The sequence below is a fragment of the Montipora capricornis genome, chromosome 14, assembly GCF_036669925.1.
Source record: "Montipora capricornis isolate CH-2021 chromosome 14, ASM3666992v2, whole genome shotgun sequence".
NCBI lineage: Eukaryota > Metazoa > Cnidaria > Anthozoa > Scleractinia > Acroporidae > Montipora > Montipora capricornis.
The window spans coordinates 1261127-1278230 of NC_090896.1; the positions used below are offsets into that span (position 1 = coordinate 1261127).

Consider the following 17104-nt stretch of genomic DNA (forward strand, 5'->3'; position numbering starts at 1 on the left):
ACCATGCAAATTGCTGAACTCGTGTTCACCACACGATTAAGAAGGGGCACTTACTTAAATGATTAAGAAATCAAAAATACAGGTTATTGTTTCCATTGCCATCGATCAGGAAGTCGAAGCTATCGGTAAGTGAATAAATTCTGCTGTTACATGCACAGGTATTTCTTCAGTTGTAGACACTTGAAAAACTCCCCGAAATCCCTTGAAAAACTTCAGTTTACAGATTTTCAAGGCCTTAATTCTTTAAAAAATACCATTTCTAGTGAAAAATAATTTCCTGTGTCAAAAAAAGAGAGAAGAATGTCAAAGGGCAAGTATACGTAGCACTCTCAATTTTCACTGTCAGAACTTCTACACTCATCAATTATAAGCGGGATAACTAGCAGGGGCACCCAACAAACTAAAAGGTGTTCCGCTGTGGAAATTCAACTTGGTGGCAAGTAATTAATTTTCATACTCTTTCGCTGGGAAACTTAAAATATTTTTAGCGTTTCAAAACGTGCTGGCTAGATGAGAACAGAAACTGGGAGAGACCGGAGGAGAACTCGTTCACGAGAAGCTTACCGCAGGTTCAACTTATCGCAGGTTGAGAAAAAAACCAAGATTCTGACTTGTTTGGTGAGAGGTTTCTTTGCTGACTGGGAAACAGTGAGGCAAGTAGCCCACTTTCGATGTGTTAAAATTCAGTCCGAAACAAAAGGTATCATCTCGAGGCTCTGGGGAATAAACTCATGCAAATCCTTAAATTTAATCCGCAGAGCCTCGAGATGATGCCTTTTGTTTCGGACTGAATTTTAAAATATCGAAATTGGTCTTTTGGCCGGCTAGGAGTTTCTCTTTCTAGCTGGGGGCTGGAATCTTGGTCATAATCATCCTGACAGTGCGGAACACCTTTTTTTCCCCATCAAAATTAAAGAACTCAAAAAAATGTTTTACCAGCGTTTTCTATTTCCTGTTATTATGCATTTTGGAAATAATTTTCGTTGGGCACCCTTGAACTGAAATACCCAATATAACATAAAAAGCACAATTAAAGGAAATCCCTTCGTTTTCAGCAGCAGTAAGGTTTTCAAAAATGACAACAGACAATGAAAAAATCTCCCGAGCAGTGGACGAGACCTTGAAGGAAATAGCAAAGAATGCACCCGATGAGTTCGCCAAACTAAGCGCGGACCAAAATTTCAAAGATGACATCATCAAAGCGGCTCGGAAAGCAGCTAAAGAGGAGGTGAGCTGACGTCATTGTTTACATGTTTGCAGAGTGTTTCATTGACATACAAGTTTGCTCATACAAAGCATCATGCTGTTTAACAATTAGACCCTTTGCCCGCAAGGGTCAATAACCCATGAGGCGAATCCGAATGGGCGAAGCGTCTAATTGTTTTAGTATCACCCAACTAGTCGGACAGAAAAGGCAATAATAAAGTTAGCAAATGCAAGTTGAAGAAATATTTATTTGGGAATAAAACAAAAGAAAACGTCACGCTTTTCGCTACTCGAGGACTATTACAGGACTATTACTAATAGTCCTCTAGGAGCGTAGCCAATCAAAATGCAGGATTTGCATTAGTCCACTAGTTGGGTGAAACAAATTCGCTATATCACCTCCCTGAAGCAGTATCTTACTTAATCCACGAGCTTACCACAGGATACCTTTGATTAGCTTGTACGCTTGTTTTCTCATTTCAGACCACGTGATGTTACTCTAAGGAACAGTTTCTTTCACATTTTGTCTTAAGCACATGAATACTTATGCCTAATTTAATTCTCACATTGTCACGTTTTATGTACATTCCGTTGTTACTGGCATAATTAGCACTTTTTCCGTACTTATAAATTCAACTTAACGCTTTGTACATTAATCAACTGAAGATGACAGAAGTCTCTGTCGAAACATGTCTTGCAATTTCAAAAGTTTTGTCGTTTTCTTTAAATTTATGCATAATTGTAAAAAAACAAAAGAGAAATTCCCTTGAGAACATCACGTGGTCTAGAATGGGAAAAAAAAAACCATACAAGCTAAGGGGTCTATTGATTTCAAAAGGTAAAAGAGCTTGTGAAACTTAATTAAGTCTCCAATTTTAAGCCTTTAGGCTTTGATTACGAGTCAGTTATTAGCCATCAAAAACTGATGAATTCTTGGGTGGCAAATACTATGATCCCCTGCATTCTTTTTGAAATTTCGAATTTCCAAAGCATCATTGCTCAGAGATTATCTGGTACTTATCGGGTTCAAATTTTCAGAGATAGTTTACTAACACGGCAATGCACTTTCAATATTCAGTACTTTATTTTCGGATAATGAAGCAAAAAATTGTAAACAAAGATCCCCCTTTAGTTCTTATCATTCAGTTATACGGGGGAGGGGAAGTCGTTCCATATTTTTACTTATCAACTGAGCTACCAGGTCAACCTGAGGAGCGTGGTTCTGTCAAAAATTTTAGGGATAAGGAATAAGTGGACAAATAAACTATAAGATTGGGATATGTAACATGAACGATAATCACAACAGTTCAAGGGACAATGTCTATCACAGTTAATTTTTCAATTTTTATAACTTTATTAATTCACCCTTCTACCCAACCCTATCACCAGTGTTCGGTTATAAACCATTTAGCGCATCTTTATGTCAGTAGGACTGTCCATGTTTGAGTTTCCATGCATGGAAATTTGTATCGCCCCAAGGACAAATCGGCATCACCTTGGGGTCACTTGATTACATGTAAGACACGTGACCAGTGGCGGATCTAGGGGAGGGGCCCGGGCCCCCCCCCCTTATTTTGGCAAAAAGTATATATTCTGGTAAAAATTGAGGCTAAAATTTTTTCTGGGTTCACACTCAAAAAAACCGCCGACTAGGTGGTCATGCTTTTAATGATCATGAGAGCAATGCGGAGAGCACAGTAAAGGAACAAGGTATCCTACGTAGATACTTGCGAAGCGTCTTGTTTTAACTGAACTAAATAGATTATTTTTACGTGGTTACTTAGGTAAAATTGGCTCGGGAGTTCTCCTCACAGCCCGACATTCGTCAACGGCTTGCAAAGTACCTGCCAGAGGATCGGATCAAATTGATCGAAGAATCGCTCTTAATTCCCACATTTCGCGTCGAAATAACCACTAAATCAGATGGAAAATACCGGGTGGAATTCACAAGGGAAGGAGAGGTGTTTCTTCCTGGGAGGGAGCTTACGACCCTAGCTGACATCGAAGCAACAAGTCTCTTACAAAAAGCCAGTATTATTGTTGAAGCTGTGATGCTTGTGATGCAAGTAGTGGGTATCAAAGTCTCTGTTAGTGAAAGTGCGATGAGGGCAACCGTGGAAGACACTGTCAAAGCAATCGAGCATTCCTCGGAAATGCAGAAGGCGATACAAGCTTTCATTACTTCGTGGAATGAAGCTGGTGGCAGCGCAATGAAAAAAGCTCGGGCCATATTCTTCCTTCTCAAAGACAGCTACACAGCTGGAATCCTGTGGACCATCATCAAGAGTCTTTGTCGAGACATGACCTGGGCAGATTGGCTGAAAACCGCTGCTGAGGTGTCCGCCATGCTCGTTGCCTCTCTGCTTACAGACGGAGCAGCTCTGATCGCAAAGATTGCGTTGGTGGTCATGGCCGCCGTTGACTTCGCAAAGAAACTCCACAACTTGGCGCAACTTGAGGAAATAAAGCAAACTCTGCGAGAAGAGCACGACCCTCAAGACAATAACAGCGCAGGTTGCGTTTGCCAATAAGCAAAATCAAACGTGCAAGTAAATGATTGGTTTGGTTTTCCTTTTCATTGGTTGATAAACTGACGCGAGATTTTTAAACCAATCACTTTTGCAATTGCAATCGCGTAATTACTTTCGACAAGCATTTGAAAACCGCTCTAAAAGACAGAGGATAATCGGTCCAAAAATCAATGTAAAGGATGGGAAATTTGTATCAGAAGTCAAAGAGGCAAAGTAAGTCTTGGTTGATTGAAAGCAGATTTATCATTAGATGCATTGAAACAGTAAATAAACTACAACTGGAAAACTTTTCTCTGCGCGCATAATTTGATAGCAATATTGAGTTTCCCTGTAGCCACTACCAAGTTTTCTTTTTGCTGTGCAGTCCTTAACATTCTTTCATAGATAAGCAGGTATCCTAGAGTCTTTGACGAAAATATCAGCGCCAGACACAAGATAATGCTGGCGCTACGTATAAGCACGGCAACCGAACAAAGAGAGCATTTGTAGTAACGTGACGTCCATACCATGTGATGTTGCTTTAAAAATCTCATTAAAAGCCTCCATTCAACACAGTCCCTAGTGGAAGTTTTGATTTATTCACAGTTTTTTTTAATTGGCATGTTTCTTCTTGACGAGATGGATTCAGTTTTCCGATCTTGACTCGGGGGAACTCGGAATACTACACGCCGCAAATCATGTTTACGGTGACAGTTTACGAGCCGTTCAAAAAATAAACACTATTTAAAGGGTTTTGAAGTTATCATTTTGTAGAAGTGGATGTTTCCTTTAAATAAAAGCTTCAATCGATTCAGTGTCAAATGAAAATACTGTGTTGTCCATTGACGAAAATCCTTGAAAGCTTTTTGAAACATACTTGTCCGACAATTTCGGAAAAAAGCTTTCTTCCATCTGTCGGTTGTTACCGTAGAAACCTCTTTGCAATTCTCTCTTGTTTGTCTCAATGATCGTGTATTCTTCTTCGACCCTGGTTTTGCATGGCCAAATGACTTCGCGCGCTCCTGGCGCAGCTTGTATTTACATCCTAAACACACCAAATCTCGTTTCATCTATTGGCGAATTCAATGTGGCACTCAAACTCAGACCCAGGACTGTACGGGTGTCAGCTGGATCGATAACACCATCGTCCCACAATCTGCAAAAAGCATCATCATCATCATCATCATCATCATCACAAGCAACCATCACAATCGTCATTAATAACTTCATAATCGTAGCCATCGTCATTACCGTCATACATCAGTAAAATAAAATGTTTCTGCTAAGTTGTCGTGTCAAACACCGCACAAACATCTATCGCCCGTAAACGTACCTTGCAGAGGAAAAATAAGGATGGCCTTCCACTTCGAATCTTTTTAATATTGGCGCTTTTATTTGATTTTCCTCCTCAGCTGTCAGCTAAAAAAAATTAAAACGATGCTATTAATGTGCTACAAAAACGTAAAAGGTGGGTACAATATTTTAGTCTGTGGGTCAAAGCCTCAAGAGTGACCAATCAAATGAAAGCTTCTGAGCAGTACGTTCCTAAGATGTTGCTTATTATTTTGAGCTGTCAGTGGATGCCACTTAACACGTTGGTTATCTCTCTGAGTTCTTGAAATGCTAACCTCTTTTCCTTCCCGTGCTCTCTGTTCTCTGGTGATTGTAGCTAATACAGTACCTGCCTGCTCTCCGCCCATCACCGAAATGCGTGCGTTAGGCCACGTGTACAGAAAACGAGGACTGAAATACAAGAAACAACGATATCCATTACACAGTTAACATGTTCATGATTAATCTATTTTAAGTAACGTTTGCCGCGATTAATCATTATCCTCACCCATACGCGCGGCCACACATTCCGTAATTTCCCGCACCAAAGCTTCCACCAATGATCACTGTTATCTTGGGCACTTGTGCGCATGACACAGCTGTGACCATTTTGGCACCGTTTTTAGCGATGCCGCCGGCTTCGTATTCTTTGCCCACCATAAATCCTGAAAGAAAACATTTCAACTACAGCTTACTACCTTCAAGAAAACACTAATAGTATACCTCTTACTAACTGAGTTCGCGGACCGTATATTGTAAGTTACAGACGGATTTTTTTCTTTCTCGTTGATTTATGGCCCAAGCGCGAAAATCAACGAGAGCAATGAGCGTTCCTGATTGGCTATTACATTGGGTGACAAATTGACGCGAGCAGCGTTGTCTAGACTCTTATCGACAACGGCAAATTAGCCAATCAGATTGTGAGATTACAAGCAATTGTGGTAAAATAATATTTGTTGAGATATCCTACATAATATAATTGTGTGATTGGCTAAGCAAGCATCTTCCGACAAGATGAAGTTTTCTCTTGCAAAGAAAAACTGATTTGGTGCTCTGCTCAGTTCTTGTCTTCATAAACAACAAAATATTGAAGAAATACAAATATTGAAGAAATGGGAACTCAAGTTTTCGAAAGGCAATAGAGAATAAAAAATGAGCAATATCAACGAAATCTCTATTTTCACATTCCCCATAATATACTTTGTTTGCCCCCAAAATGTTGCATAAACCATTGCTTTCAAATGCTCTTGGGACACTGCATTTGAAAGCAATGGTTTATGCAACATTTTGGAGGCAAAGTGTATTATGGGGAATGCGAAAATAGAATAGAGAATAGGGACCTTTAGATTCTAGGACGAGAACCAGTACAAGTTTTGACTGACCGTTTTTAGCGAAAATATATAGCAAATTTATAACCCGTACGATTAATCTTACCATTTCTTTGCAGTATAGGTTGCTCAGTTATTCTTATTGCTAGTAACTGAGCCTTTTTGCTAATGGAAAAATGCCAAAACTGCTACCGTGTTATTGACTTGTTTTGAAACGACATTGTTGCAAAAGGTTTTTCCCGCCAAAATGACGCTGGTTTGCGCGCACTGACTGTTGTTCTATGAGAAAATCTCGCACTCGTAGTCGTTCTCGTCCTAGAATCTAAGGTCGTGTTCTATTCGGAAAAAACCGTTTTCGGTTGGTTTGGTTGATCAACTTTTTCAACCGGCATCAAACTAGGTTGAAACGGTTGAAAAAGCATTCGCAGCGACCGCTGTCGTTTACGTGGGCCATTTAAACCGAAAACGGTTGGAAAAGTGTTCAACTGGGAAACCTCAACCACTTCAACCTAAACCGGTTGCAGTTGAAACGGTTGATCCTAATAGAACACGACCTAAAGCTCTCTAATGACGTTTTGACGGCTCCATGAGATCATTACGTGACCAGATTTTGGAAACTCCTTATATTGTGAAAGTACGTGTGTCTCTCATGAATATGATTAAAAAAGTACAAAGTGACATTTGATACTCCCGGTACGTCGCTAAATGTACTTCTCTGTTAATCATACTCATAAGAGATGCGCACACGCGTGTACTTTAAATATAAAGGAGTTTCCAAAATCTGCTTGCGTGGATTTGATAATGAAGGCATGAAGCCGTCGAAACGTCAGTCGATGATACCGCTCATTTTTATCCTTACATGAAAACTCACCAGTTATATTTTGTAAAAAAAGTAGCGGTATTTTACGCTGGCAACACAACTGTATGAAATGTGTTCCTTTGAGAGCTGATTCCGAGAATAAAACTCCATTGTTTCCAATGATTCCTACCGGAATGCCATGAATTCGAGCAAAACCTATGAGCGAGAAGACACCAAATCAACAAGTGTAACCGGCAAGGAAAAGACAAGCGCCTTCGCAAATTAGATTTACTGTATATTGCCTTTGAAATATCGCAAGGAGTTAAATGATTTAGTACCCAATATTATGCAACGCTTAGTTCCTGACCAAGTGCAGATGATAAAAAGTTAGCAGCTCTTTTCTGTGTGGCAGTTATACTTTATATGTTGAGGGGCCTTGAGTACGTTCATCAAAATGCTGATTGGATCTGCTTAATTACCACATTCACTTCATGTAAGCAATGCTGAAGATCCAAGGAAAGTACAGGGAGCTTATATAACCTGTTCCCCATTCTTGCTTTGAGCCTCCCCTCCCCGACCACTTCTCTCCTTAGCTCCTTGCCCCACTCCACCGAATACCACGATGACCATTTGACGATAGGTCAAATTTGTCGTTTCTAACCTGTTACCAGAGTATCACCGTACATCGCTTTAAATTCATCGAATTTACTTCCATCTACGATTCTTGCAATAACCTGGAAACATAACACGAGCACCAAAGATTACAAATTTGTTATGAATGGGTCAAGTGTTACCTACGGGAGACAAGCTGATACAAGTTCACTGTTTGTGGAGACAGATTTGATTGGCTTTTGAGTTTAATGGTTCCAAGTCTTAAGACATATGGTTTCCGCCCTAATACACACCCAAAAGCAAAAGTGAGGATAACGTCTCAACTCTAACGTGAATTACCAATGTTAATCTTGAGGAACTAGGTGTCTAAAACCACAACATCCTATGTCAAAGGAGAAGTTCAAACCACCATCATTATTTGGATGTGCAATACACAAATCAAAGACATACTACCTATTCTCTTCACTCGAATGATAATTGATCTCTCTGACTAAAAGGTCATGTTTCAAAGGACAAAGCGCTACGTTTTCCAACAACAACAACAACCACCTGACTAGAGCACCGTGACTAGAGTAAACATTTACAGCTAAATTACAATAAACTCTATTTCTAAACTTACGAGTCACAAACTATTTTGAAACTGATGAGTCACAGTTCTAGAAAATTCTTGAAACAACACATTGCGTGACTTTGACCTTCGCGAACTTTCCAGATAATTCCCATCCTTGTAACACAACGCACCATCATTAGTTGGATGCGCAATACACGAATCAAAGACATACTACCCATTCTCGTCACTGGAGTAATAATTGATCTCTCTGACTAAAAGGTCATGTTTCAAAGGACAAAGCGCCACGTTTTCCTCAACTTTACCAAACAACGCCCAGGAAAGTATAGACCATCTTGGAGAAAACCAAGGGCTTTGACTGACCTCTTTAACATCAAACGATTTTTTAAGATTATCACCAACAATTCCGTAAAGATCTTCTGCTGGGTACAAAGGATCCTCTGGAGGTTCAACAGTTACCTGTAGGAAAGAAGGCAAGGACAACAACACTTTCATGAAATTGTAATTGCTAAAGGACTTATGGAAAAAAAGACCACAAGTTTTAACAACCAGGGTGAATCTGAGATGTGTATAAATTTGCATACTTTTTGTCATTGACCCCTGCGATGCCGATTCAATGCTCTAACAACTGAGCTATGAAGCCAATCAGCTGAGAGAAAGTCAATTTGTTGGGCTCATGTGTTCCGGTGAAAAAAATCTTGATGAATGAAATAATTTGATCATTAAAAACCTGTTGTCATCGACAATTTTATACAGGTTGCATGGTCGATTAAAAGGAACAAAAAAGGCAACTTTTTGCGCCAACTGCTTCAGAGGGTAACTGTGACTGTTAATCAAAGAGTACCAGTAACTCAGTTTACTCACTGGTAGTGTTTTTTTGTAGTTTAAGTTCTTTATAGATTGTCTGGCTTGATGAAGTGCATGAAAGTCATCTAGAGCATAATAATCTGTAACTCCTGATGTTCTGAAAGATAACAACATAATTAGTTGAATGCACACATTAAATCAAGGTTTCACTTTATGCGCATATCAGCCTCGGTTTTAAACCAAGTCCAAGTACTCCAACTTTTGTGATGAAAACATGCGAATAATAGCTGACTTTCACAAGACTTTACACTTTGACATGCTTTAAAAATATGGCCAGTAGGAAATTGCATACAAAAACTCATTATTTCGGTTATTTCAATGTTAAACATAAACAAGTAAAAATTAGCATTAGAAAAGAACAACATTTTGCTGACATCGTGACACCATTTTCAAGTTCAAATGCAATAGAATAAACTGTGAGAAAATTTTTTACTTGTTTATGAATTCTAGAGTCTAAAGAGTAAGCCAGTGGAATTAAGTGAGCAGCAGTTTCCAATAGGTCAGATACACCCAGAAACCAAAAAGTTACTCTGGCCAATGAAAGCAGACACAGATGAAAACAGTAAAATGGACCAATCACAAGCATGTGAGTGAAGCAGGTGCTGAGGGCAGGAAAACATGAGAGTGCATTTCTTCATGGAATTCAGTCAAAATGCAAAGCTCTATCGCTGCTTAGGATGCATCCTCTGAGAAAACTAAAGTTAATTATTCTGTCTCTCACCTGCAATGCAGATCAGCTCCACCAAGCTGTTCAGCAGATACTTCTTCTCCAGTTGCAGCTTTTACCTGAAAAAAAAAAGCAGTAATAATGAAGAAACAATGCAGCAATAATAAAGCAACAATGGTAGCAACCACGTTAGCAACAATGGAAGCCACAATGAAGCGACAACATCAGTAACAATGTAGCAACTGAGAAGCAACAAAGTACCAACAATGGAACAAAATTTTGAATGCCTAATTTATAAGTAATGCTGACATACTTAAAGAAAACAGAAGTTGAACTTTGGATCTTTCAATTACCACTAAATACTTGAATGCTCTGCCACTGTCACTGAGCTACAGGGAACTTGTAAGAGCAATTTGTTGATAATTGTTCTGTCATATACTGGAAGGACTAAAATGTCAAACACTTCTTTATAATTATGGCAAACTTTAGAATAATAATTTTGCAATTTCTGACATTTGAAAGTTCCCTTGGGAAATTTTGCCTTGAAGTTCTTTTTGTTACAGAATTCAATTTTTTTGGTCTTGACAGCAAAGTTCAAACTAGCATGTTACTCAAATACATAAAAGACATACATGTAGAACTCTAAAACTGAAAAAAAAAAACTGTCTCTGAACTTTTTTACCACCAAGTTTTGAAACAGACAGTATTCTACCTCTTTTCACTATAATTAGTAAGTGCGCATGTTGCTGGGAATTTCCAAAAAGCGAGATCTTGAGGGGCTCCAGTTATTCTATGACTAACCAAAGGTGGTCCACCAAGAAAGATTGTACCCTGCTCCTTGACAATAATACTTTCATCAGCCATGGCAGGAACATATGCTCCACCTGCTGTGCATGAGCCAAGGACCACTGCTATCTGAAGATAGGTAAAAACAACAGAAAAAGGTTACAGAGATATTGGGTTACTTCCAAGGCAAATGACGGATCTTTGATTTCTGATTGCGCTTGCATAGTATCCAGTCAATAAAGAGGCTCCTTGGGGGAAAATTTCGTACAAGCTGCCCACCCTTGTAATGGATAAGATTAAAAGCAGTTCAAGAGATGTTAGTGGTCTCTTGCAGGAGCTTGTGTAAACTATGAAGAGCACGGTAAATATAACTTATGTTTATTAACCAATTGACTTCTGGGAGTGAGACTTAAAATATTTTACTCTGTCTAACGCCAGACAATTTCACTCGTCAACTGGGGGTGGTCTGGGGCGCCTGAGTCTAAGTGAATGGGCTAACCAGTCAAAACCTACGTCCCCTCCGTTAATTAACCCATTGACTCCTGGGAGTGAGACTTAACGGATTTTAAATAGTCTAACGCCAGACAATTTTCCTCGTCAACTGGGGGTGTCCTAGGGCCCTTGAGGAGTGAATGGGTTTAGGAGCTTAAAGAAGTTTTAATATCATGTCCACCTGTGAGATTCCTTTCGATGACATTGTAGCCTGATTATAAAATATTCTTCCAAAATGCAGTTTATCAGGAAACACATCTGCTTGTCTGGGAAGATTAGCACCACCTGAGTCAACTGTTTCAAAATCAAGAAAAAAGAAAGTTTAATCATACTGAGACATAACATACACCAAAGCAGCTCCATCTCTTCATGAAACAAATTTTTTCCCCTTTGCCATGAGCAAGATGCATCCAAGGAGGTGCCTGGACACACAGGAATGTGTGGGTGTTGAAAAGGGACAGTGTCACCCCATTTCAGATAGGTCCAGAAATTATGTCCCTAATTAGATGCACACATATTTCAATGAGTGTCGCGATTCGTCCTCTTGCTCTTCTCCCCAAGTGGGAAATGTCACATAAAAATAAATAATTTTATAACAATTATCCTGGTGTTTCCAGTACAGTGTCTCCTTATTGAATGGCTTTGTAATCAAAATCACATACATGTAAGTTCACCAAAGCTGTCTCATTTTTCTTTACAATAATCAAACATACAGGCTGAGGGAAAAATTATCAATTCAGATCCCTAGTACTACTGGTAGTGCCAAATGTACAGTGCACAATTTATTAAAAGAACATGAATTTTGATACAAGTATTGGCTTAACAGTTTGAAGGACCAGAGTGTTGGTCTGGCTGCAGTATGCAACTAAAACCTGACAACACTATTTTGTGCTCTACTGATGGAGTTAACTGGCGAGTGGTCAAGGAACTGTAAAACATCTACATCTTGACTGCCCTGCGAGCGAGGCCCCTCTCTCTTCCTAGATAAGTTAGGAAGAGCAAGGGACTTCTATCAACAGCTTCAACTGTTTTTGTAGAGCATGCTTAAAATAAGCCGACTGTCTATTTTAGTTTTGTAGTTTTTATGATTAATGGTCACGCATGACTAACACCTGAATACACTTGAATTTTTAACACATGCTCAACAAAGAAAGTTCAGAATTTCATTAATAAGGAGTTTCTGCTTGCAATCAAAAGAAAAGTATTCTTTGACAAACCCCAAAAGACATAACATTGTTCCTACCTAAATAAACACATGGTAACCTGTTTTCTCTTGCAATTTCCTGGGCTCTGACGTGCTTCTTAACAGTGATTGGGTAGTAGGTTCCACCTTTAACGGTAGCATCATTAGCAACTATCATGCACTCCACCCTAGAGAGAAATGAAGCAAAAAACCCCTAATATTTAGAAATCATAAATTCCACAGCTAAAGAACTATGTTACCCTTTTAACTATTAACTGGCAAGATTATAAAACAATATGAGTTGCAGACAAAAGAAAGAACTGTTGTATTTTTTAACTTATCAGGGGACATTACCCTGTTAGGCTGTCCAGTAGACCCTTCCATAGGTAGGTGACAAAAAGTCAACAAAGACAAAAGGCAAGTGGAGCTGGATATGACACCTTAAAGGCTTCTGTGAGCTTTTTTGTAAAGGAACTTGTTTCCTCTAATATATCTGATTAAGACACAGTTTCCTTAAAGTGCATAATCATAAAAGATAAACAGGAAAAAGGAGAGAAAGGAAGACAAAGAGAGTACCGTAATGAGGTATGGGATACACAAATTTCTTTAAACAACCCAACAAGCATGTCAGAAGATAGGCATGAGATAGGGAAGTAGGGAATACTTCCATGATAATTGCTTAAAAGTATATGGCTTTGGACAGAAGAAGAGGCCAGCCAGCAGGTGATTCTGATGCTGATATTGATGCTAGGGTTGTGAAGTTAATATTGCACTGATAATGATAATGATGTTGATAATGATGGTGACAGTGATGGTGGAAATAATAATAAAAATAGTAAAAATGACACAAATGATGACAATGATAGCGGTGAAAGTATTGGCAGTCCATTGATTTTGATGAAGACATGAGAGGTGATAGAGTATGTTAATACGATTCTCAGTTGAGTATGACACTAGGGAAGTTTGGTGACAAAGTTTCAGCATTAAAGTTACCATGTTGTCAAGGGCAACTTGCTTCGTTTCCAAGGGTAACTTTTCGTGGTTTGACGTCATTCAACTGTTAAGAGTTGCCAGTTTCAATTTAACCATTATCATTTGTAGATTTTGGCGGGCTCATTGCTTGTGACATCAAGGCTCAAAAAGTTACTCTTCGAAATGAAGGAAGTTGCCCTTGACAAGATGGTAACTTTAACGCTGAAACTTTGTCACCAAACTTCCCTAGTGTCATACTCAACTGCCTATCAAAGCTGAGCTGTGGTAATCAAGGCTTCTACGCTCACAACTCCTGCTTTTTCCAGGGCGTTGACATCAGGAATTATGTCTTGCCAGTTGATGTTCATGAGCTCGTAAATGTGGTGGAGTTGGACTCCGGTCAGCTGTTTGATATGTATTCAGTACAGGATCATAGCTTCTGCAAGGTGTAGAAGCGTTGGCAACACTGCAGAGGTGTGGAACTTAATCTTAGTACAAAGTTTGATGTCAAGACGCGAAAAGAGACGCTGTTGGAAAGACCAGGAGGCTTTACAGACTGCCTGAATTCTATGATCAGTCTCAACATCGGATGAGCTCTTGTTGGTGATAGCGCTGCCCAGATAGGTGAAGGTGGCAGCACTCTTCAGTGCCTCACAGTGCACCTCTATGGACAGGTGTCTCAGGCTTTTGCAGGTATATGTATGGTATGTGGCAGTTGGTAGAGAAGTTCAGTTTTGGTGGCATTTATCTGCAGCGTGAAACAAGTTGCAGCTTAAGCAAACAGATTGGTGATCTCCTGTATGTCCTACCAGTGCTGAGTTATCTGCGTAAAGGAGCTCCCTCACATAGACCAGCATTGTCTTTGAAGCAGCCCGAAGTCAAGCAAGGTTGAAGAGACCTCCATCTGATCGGATTCGAATGTACACACCTTTAGTGGTCCTGCAACCCACATACTCCAGCACTGCAGCGAGGTAGAGTGCAAACAAAGTTGGTGCCAACACACATCCCTGCTTAACTCCATGGCAAACTGAAAAAGGAGCACTAATGCTGCCTCTAACAGAAACCACAGCAGACATGTTGTCATGAAACTGTCTGACCATGTTAACTTTATAAACTCGTCAGGGCAACAGTACACATTGAGTACTTCCCACAATGTGGTTTGGTCAACTGTATCCAGAGCTTTTGAGAAATCGATGAATATGATGTAGAGAGGTTCTTGCTGTTCGAAAGCCCTCTCTTGTAGTTGACGTAGTGTAAATAATTATCATATCAGATGTTGACCTTCCAGCCCTGAAACCACATTGGCTTTCAGGGAGAACACCTTCAGACACTGGTTTAAGTCTGTTTAAGAGAACCTTTGCAAACACTTTTCCTGCAATTGATAGAAGGTAGATCCCATGATGGTTGCCGCAGACACTCCTTACATCCTTGGTCAAAGTGGTGAAAGTGATGAATATAGTGACAATGATTATGGCAATGATGATGATGTTTAATATCTAAAACAGGGTATAAGGGAAATTTAAAGTTGTCACCATTCTCTTAACCAGATGGATCTGTTTTCCTCAGTACTTAAAAAATGACTAACCCTGAGATCCGACCAATGCCAGTAATGATGCCTCCTGCAGGCACTTCTTCGCTACCATACATTTTGTAACCAGCCAGCTGTGAAAGCTCTAAAAATGGCGAACTGCAAAAATTAAAAGTATAGTAATGCAAAATATATCTCAAGTCAAAAGTCAACATCTATAAGTATCACTTAGGAGAGAATGGGCTAAAGTCTTTATTTAGTCAAGTACATAATCCAGTACTGTAGACACTTAAGAAAGGGCCATTTTGAATTTACAATACATGCTATTCCTAATTATGCAAATAAGTGGACGGATATTCTTAAGTCCAGCCTTAGATTTTAACTGCAACATTTTCTGTGCTTTAAAATGCAGGCATGGAGTTTGCAAATGGAGACAGAAGAAACAAGTGGGTTATGGACCTTACACAAAAAAGGTTACTATATTTAAAAAATACTCTTAAATAGTGAAAAGAATAAGATAAGCCAGCTTACCCTGAATCTAACAAACAGGATATTCTGTCCCTGGGCAACATTTTTCCCTTGGAAGTGTGTCGCTTTCTTGCTTTTTCATCCCCACCTAAAGACATTTAGTCAAATAAAGTACCATGGAATATGATACAACCCACTGAAATATCCAATCACTGTACATAGCAGCTGGAAAATGTCAACTTTGATAAGACTACATACCAAGTTGAATTTTTTGAACAGTATTTTCCAAATCTTGAACAATGGAGGCCATCTTTTCTTTGTTATTCTGTCAGATAACAAGAGGTTTCGTGCATTTACAATAAGTATTTCAGCTTTAATACAGCTGTTCTAGCTAGGCACAAGTTGGGGGGGAGGAGGTGGCAGGGGTGGGGGGGAGGAGGTGGCAGGGGTGGGGGGGGAGGAGGTGGCAGGGGTGGGGGGGAGGGGGTGGCAGGGGTGGTGTTGGAGGAGAATAGGAGGGCTTTGCCATGGATGTCCTTCAAATGCTATATGTGTACAATTCATGGAAATAGCCAAACCATGCTTATTTGTAAAACTAGGCAAACTCAAAACAAACTCCCACCTGAAAGTCAGGGGAATTTTGAACAGAAGTTCCAATGACACTCGCTCGTGAGAGATCATGATATTGATATCTCTGCGTTCTGAGAATCCGATGGATTTGCCTGCAATATCGGTGCAAAGTTCTTGTATTCCCCATTGTAAAGTAAAGTGGATGCAAGGGACAGAAAGGACACCAAAACGATGAAAATAATCCAAGAACAGTTTGTCCAAATGTTGCCACGTGAATAGAAATATGTTAGTCAGCGGGGACTTTGAGAAGCATTGATATTTTACTGTATGTTTGTTTCATAAGATATCGCACAAGCAGTCAAAACAACATGGCGGATAGAAACATTCAAGACGAAATAACAAGACTGCGTTTAAAATTGCTCAAGCAAGTGAGTAAGATTTTTTGCATAGAACGTAAGATCGTTCAATTAGCGAATTAAAACATGATCGGTGTACATAATTTGTTGTCAATTAACAGAAAATGAAATCAGAGCCTTCTGGTGCAAGTTACAGCGGCCATATGGCACCTTACGTTTCTCCATCAAATCGACGCACTGGTGAGAAATTTAACTTTCCTATCATTTCTTATATACTTATTTGTCTTAAGTTTTAAATAAATTACAATTGGCCGCATTTTTAGTCTTTTTTGCGCCACACAAGGAACAAAGATCATATCACCTGTTGTTGTTGGTGACAAAAAATCATAAAAATTACTATTGGGATTTTATTGGCTTTTAAAACAAAGGGTTCTTTGTTCTGGCGATTGCCACATTTGACGAAAAAAGATGTTTGTAAACAGGTGTCTTCACTGCAGGCCTTTTCTCTCAGAAATCTGGTTTCCCCTCCTCAAAAACCAACATTTGATTTGATTTGCATTGATCAATTTGCTAATTTCAATTTACAGTGTCCCCAATTAGTGCTCCAGTGCTAGAAGATTAGACCCTTAAATAAAGTTCCTTTCCTTCCTTCACCTTCACAGGGCATCCAAACGCATTGAGTTTGTGAACTTATAGTGAAAATGAATGTAGCAGATTCATCGAAAATTAAAATATTTTTCCTATAGTGATGTTAGTACAGTAGTGCTTAGTAGATGTAACTTGCCTGTGATGTTGTGTGGTTTTGCTTTGGAAGTATTTTTAAGTTAATAAAGCTTTTTTTCAAGGTATTTTAGACTTTT

At 39.3% G+C, this 17104-nt stretch overlaps 3 protein-coding genes across 5 annotated transcripts in view; 2 read left to right on the top strand and 1 right to left on the bottom strand.

Moving 5' to 3' along the window:
- Positions 1-4544, top strand: LOC138033265 (uncharacterized). 2 transcript variants are annotated; one of them, XM_068881031.1, is made up of 3 exons: positions 1-125; positions 1056-1228; positions 2991-4544. In XM_068881031.1, the coding sequence occupies exons 1-3, from the start codon at positions 59-61 to the stop codon at positions 3735-3737; spliced, it is 987 nt and encodes a 328-aa protein (XP_068737132.1). In that variant the 5' UTR covers positions 1-58; the 3' UTR covers positions 3738-4544. The 2 variants fall into 2 exon arrangements, with proteins under 2 accessions (XP_068737132.1, XP_068737133.1); XM_068881032.1 differs by having other exon boundaries at positions 3-125; positions 1059-1228.
- On the bottom strand, positions 3962-16183 carry LOC138033263 (methylcrotonoyl-CoA carboxylase beta chain, mitochondrial-like). Its single transcript, XM_068881028.1, has 16 exons — positions 15941-16183; positions 15577-15643; positions 15382-15466; positions 14908-15009; positions 12411-12538; positions 11349-11461; positions 10691-10804; positions 9944-10008; positions 9220-9319; positions 8719-8814; positions 7837-7909; positions 7248-7391; positions 5557-5713; positions 5345-5459; positions 5050-5135; positions 3962-4872 (listed from the first exon to the last, which is right to left on the bottom strand). Exons 1-16 carry the CDS (start codon positions 16073-16075, stop codon positions 4755-4757), a joined length of 1698 nt encoding a protein of 565 aa, XP_068737129.1. The 5' UTR covers positions 16076-16183; the 3' UTR covers positions 3962-4754.
- LOC138033264 (uncharacterized) overlaps positions 16124-17104 on the top strand; it is a 17062-nt gene continuing 16081 nt past the window's right edge. The window contains exons 1-2 of one of the 2 annotated variants that reach the window (XM_068881030.1): positions 16124-16316; positions 16406-16484. In XM_068881030.1, coding sequence (XP_068737131.1) covers positions 16257-16316; positions 16406-16484 — 139 coding nt within the window. In that variant the 5' untranslated portion in view covers positions 16124-16256. The remainder of the gene's footprint in view (positions 16317-16405; positions 16485-17104) is intronic. The other variant, XM_068881029.1, reaches the window with a different exon arrangement.

What these genes read in the sequence shown, in the direction of transcription:
- LOC138033265 (XM_068881031.1), top strand. Translation starts at nt 59, where the DNA reads ATGATTAAGAAATCAAAAATACAGGTTATTGTTTCCATTGCCATCGAT. An exon ending in TCAGGAAGTCGAAGCTATCG is followed by an intron (nt 126 to 1,055) that starts GTAAGTGAATAA and finishes CTTCGTTTTCAG; the next exon opens with CAGCAGTAAGGTTTTCAAAA. An exon ending in GGAAAGCAGCTAAAGAGGAG is followed by an intron (nt 1,229 to 2,990) that starts GTGAGCTGACGT and finishes GTGGTTACTTAG; the next exon opens with GTAAAATTGGCTCGGGAGTT.
- LOC138033263 (XM_068881028.1), bottom strand. Translation starts at nt 16,075, where the DNA reads ATGGGGAATACAAGAACTTTGCACCGATATTGCAGGCAAATCCATCGG. An exon ending in TTCTTGGTGGACCACCTTTG is followed by an intron (nt 10,009 to 10,690) that starts GTTAGTCATAGA and finishes TTTTTTTTTCAG; the next exon opens with GTAAAAGCTGCAACTGGAGA. An exon ending in CGGTGATACTCTGGTAACAG is followed by an intron (nt 7,392 to 7,836) that starts GTTAGAAACGAC and finishes TCTCGCTCATAG; the next exon opens with GTTTTGCTCGAATTCATGGC.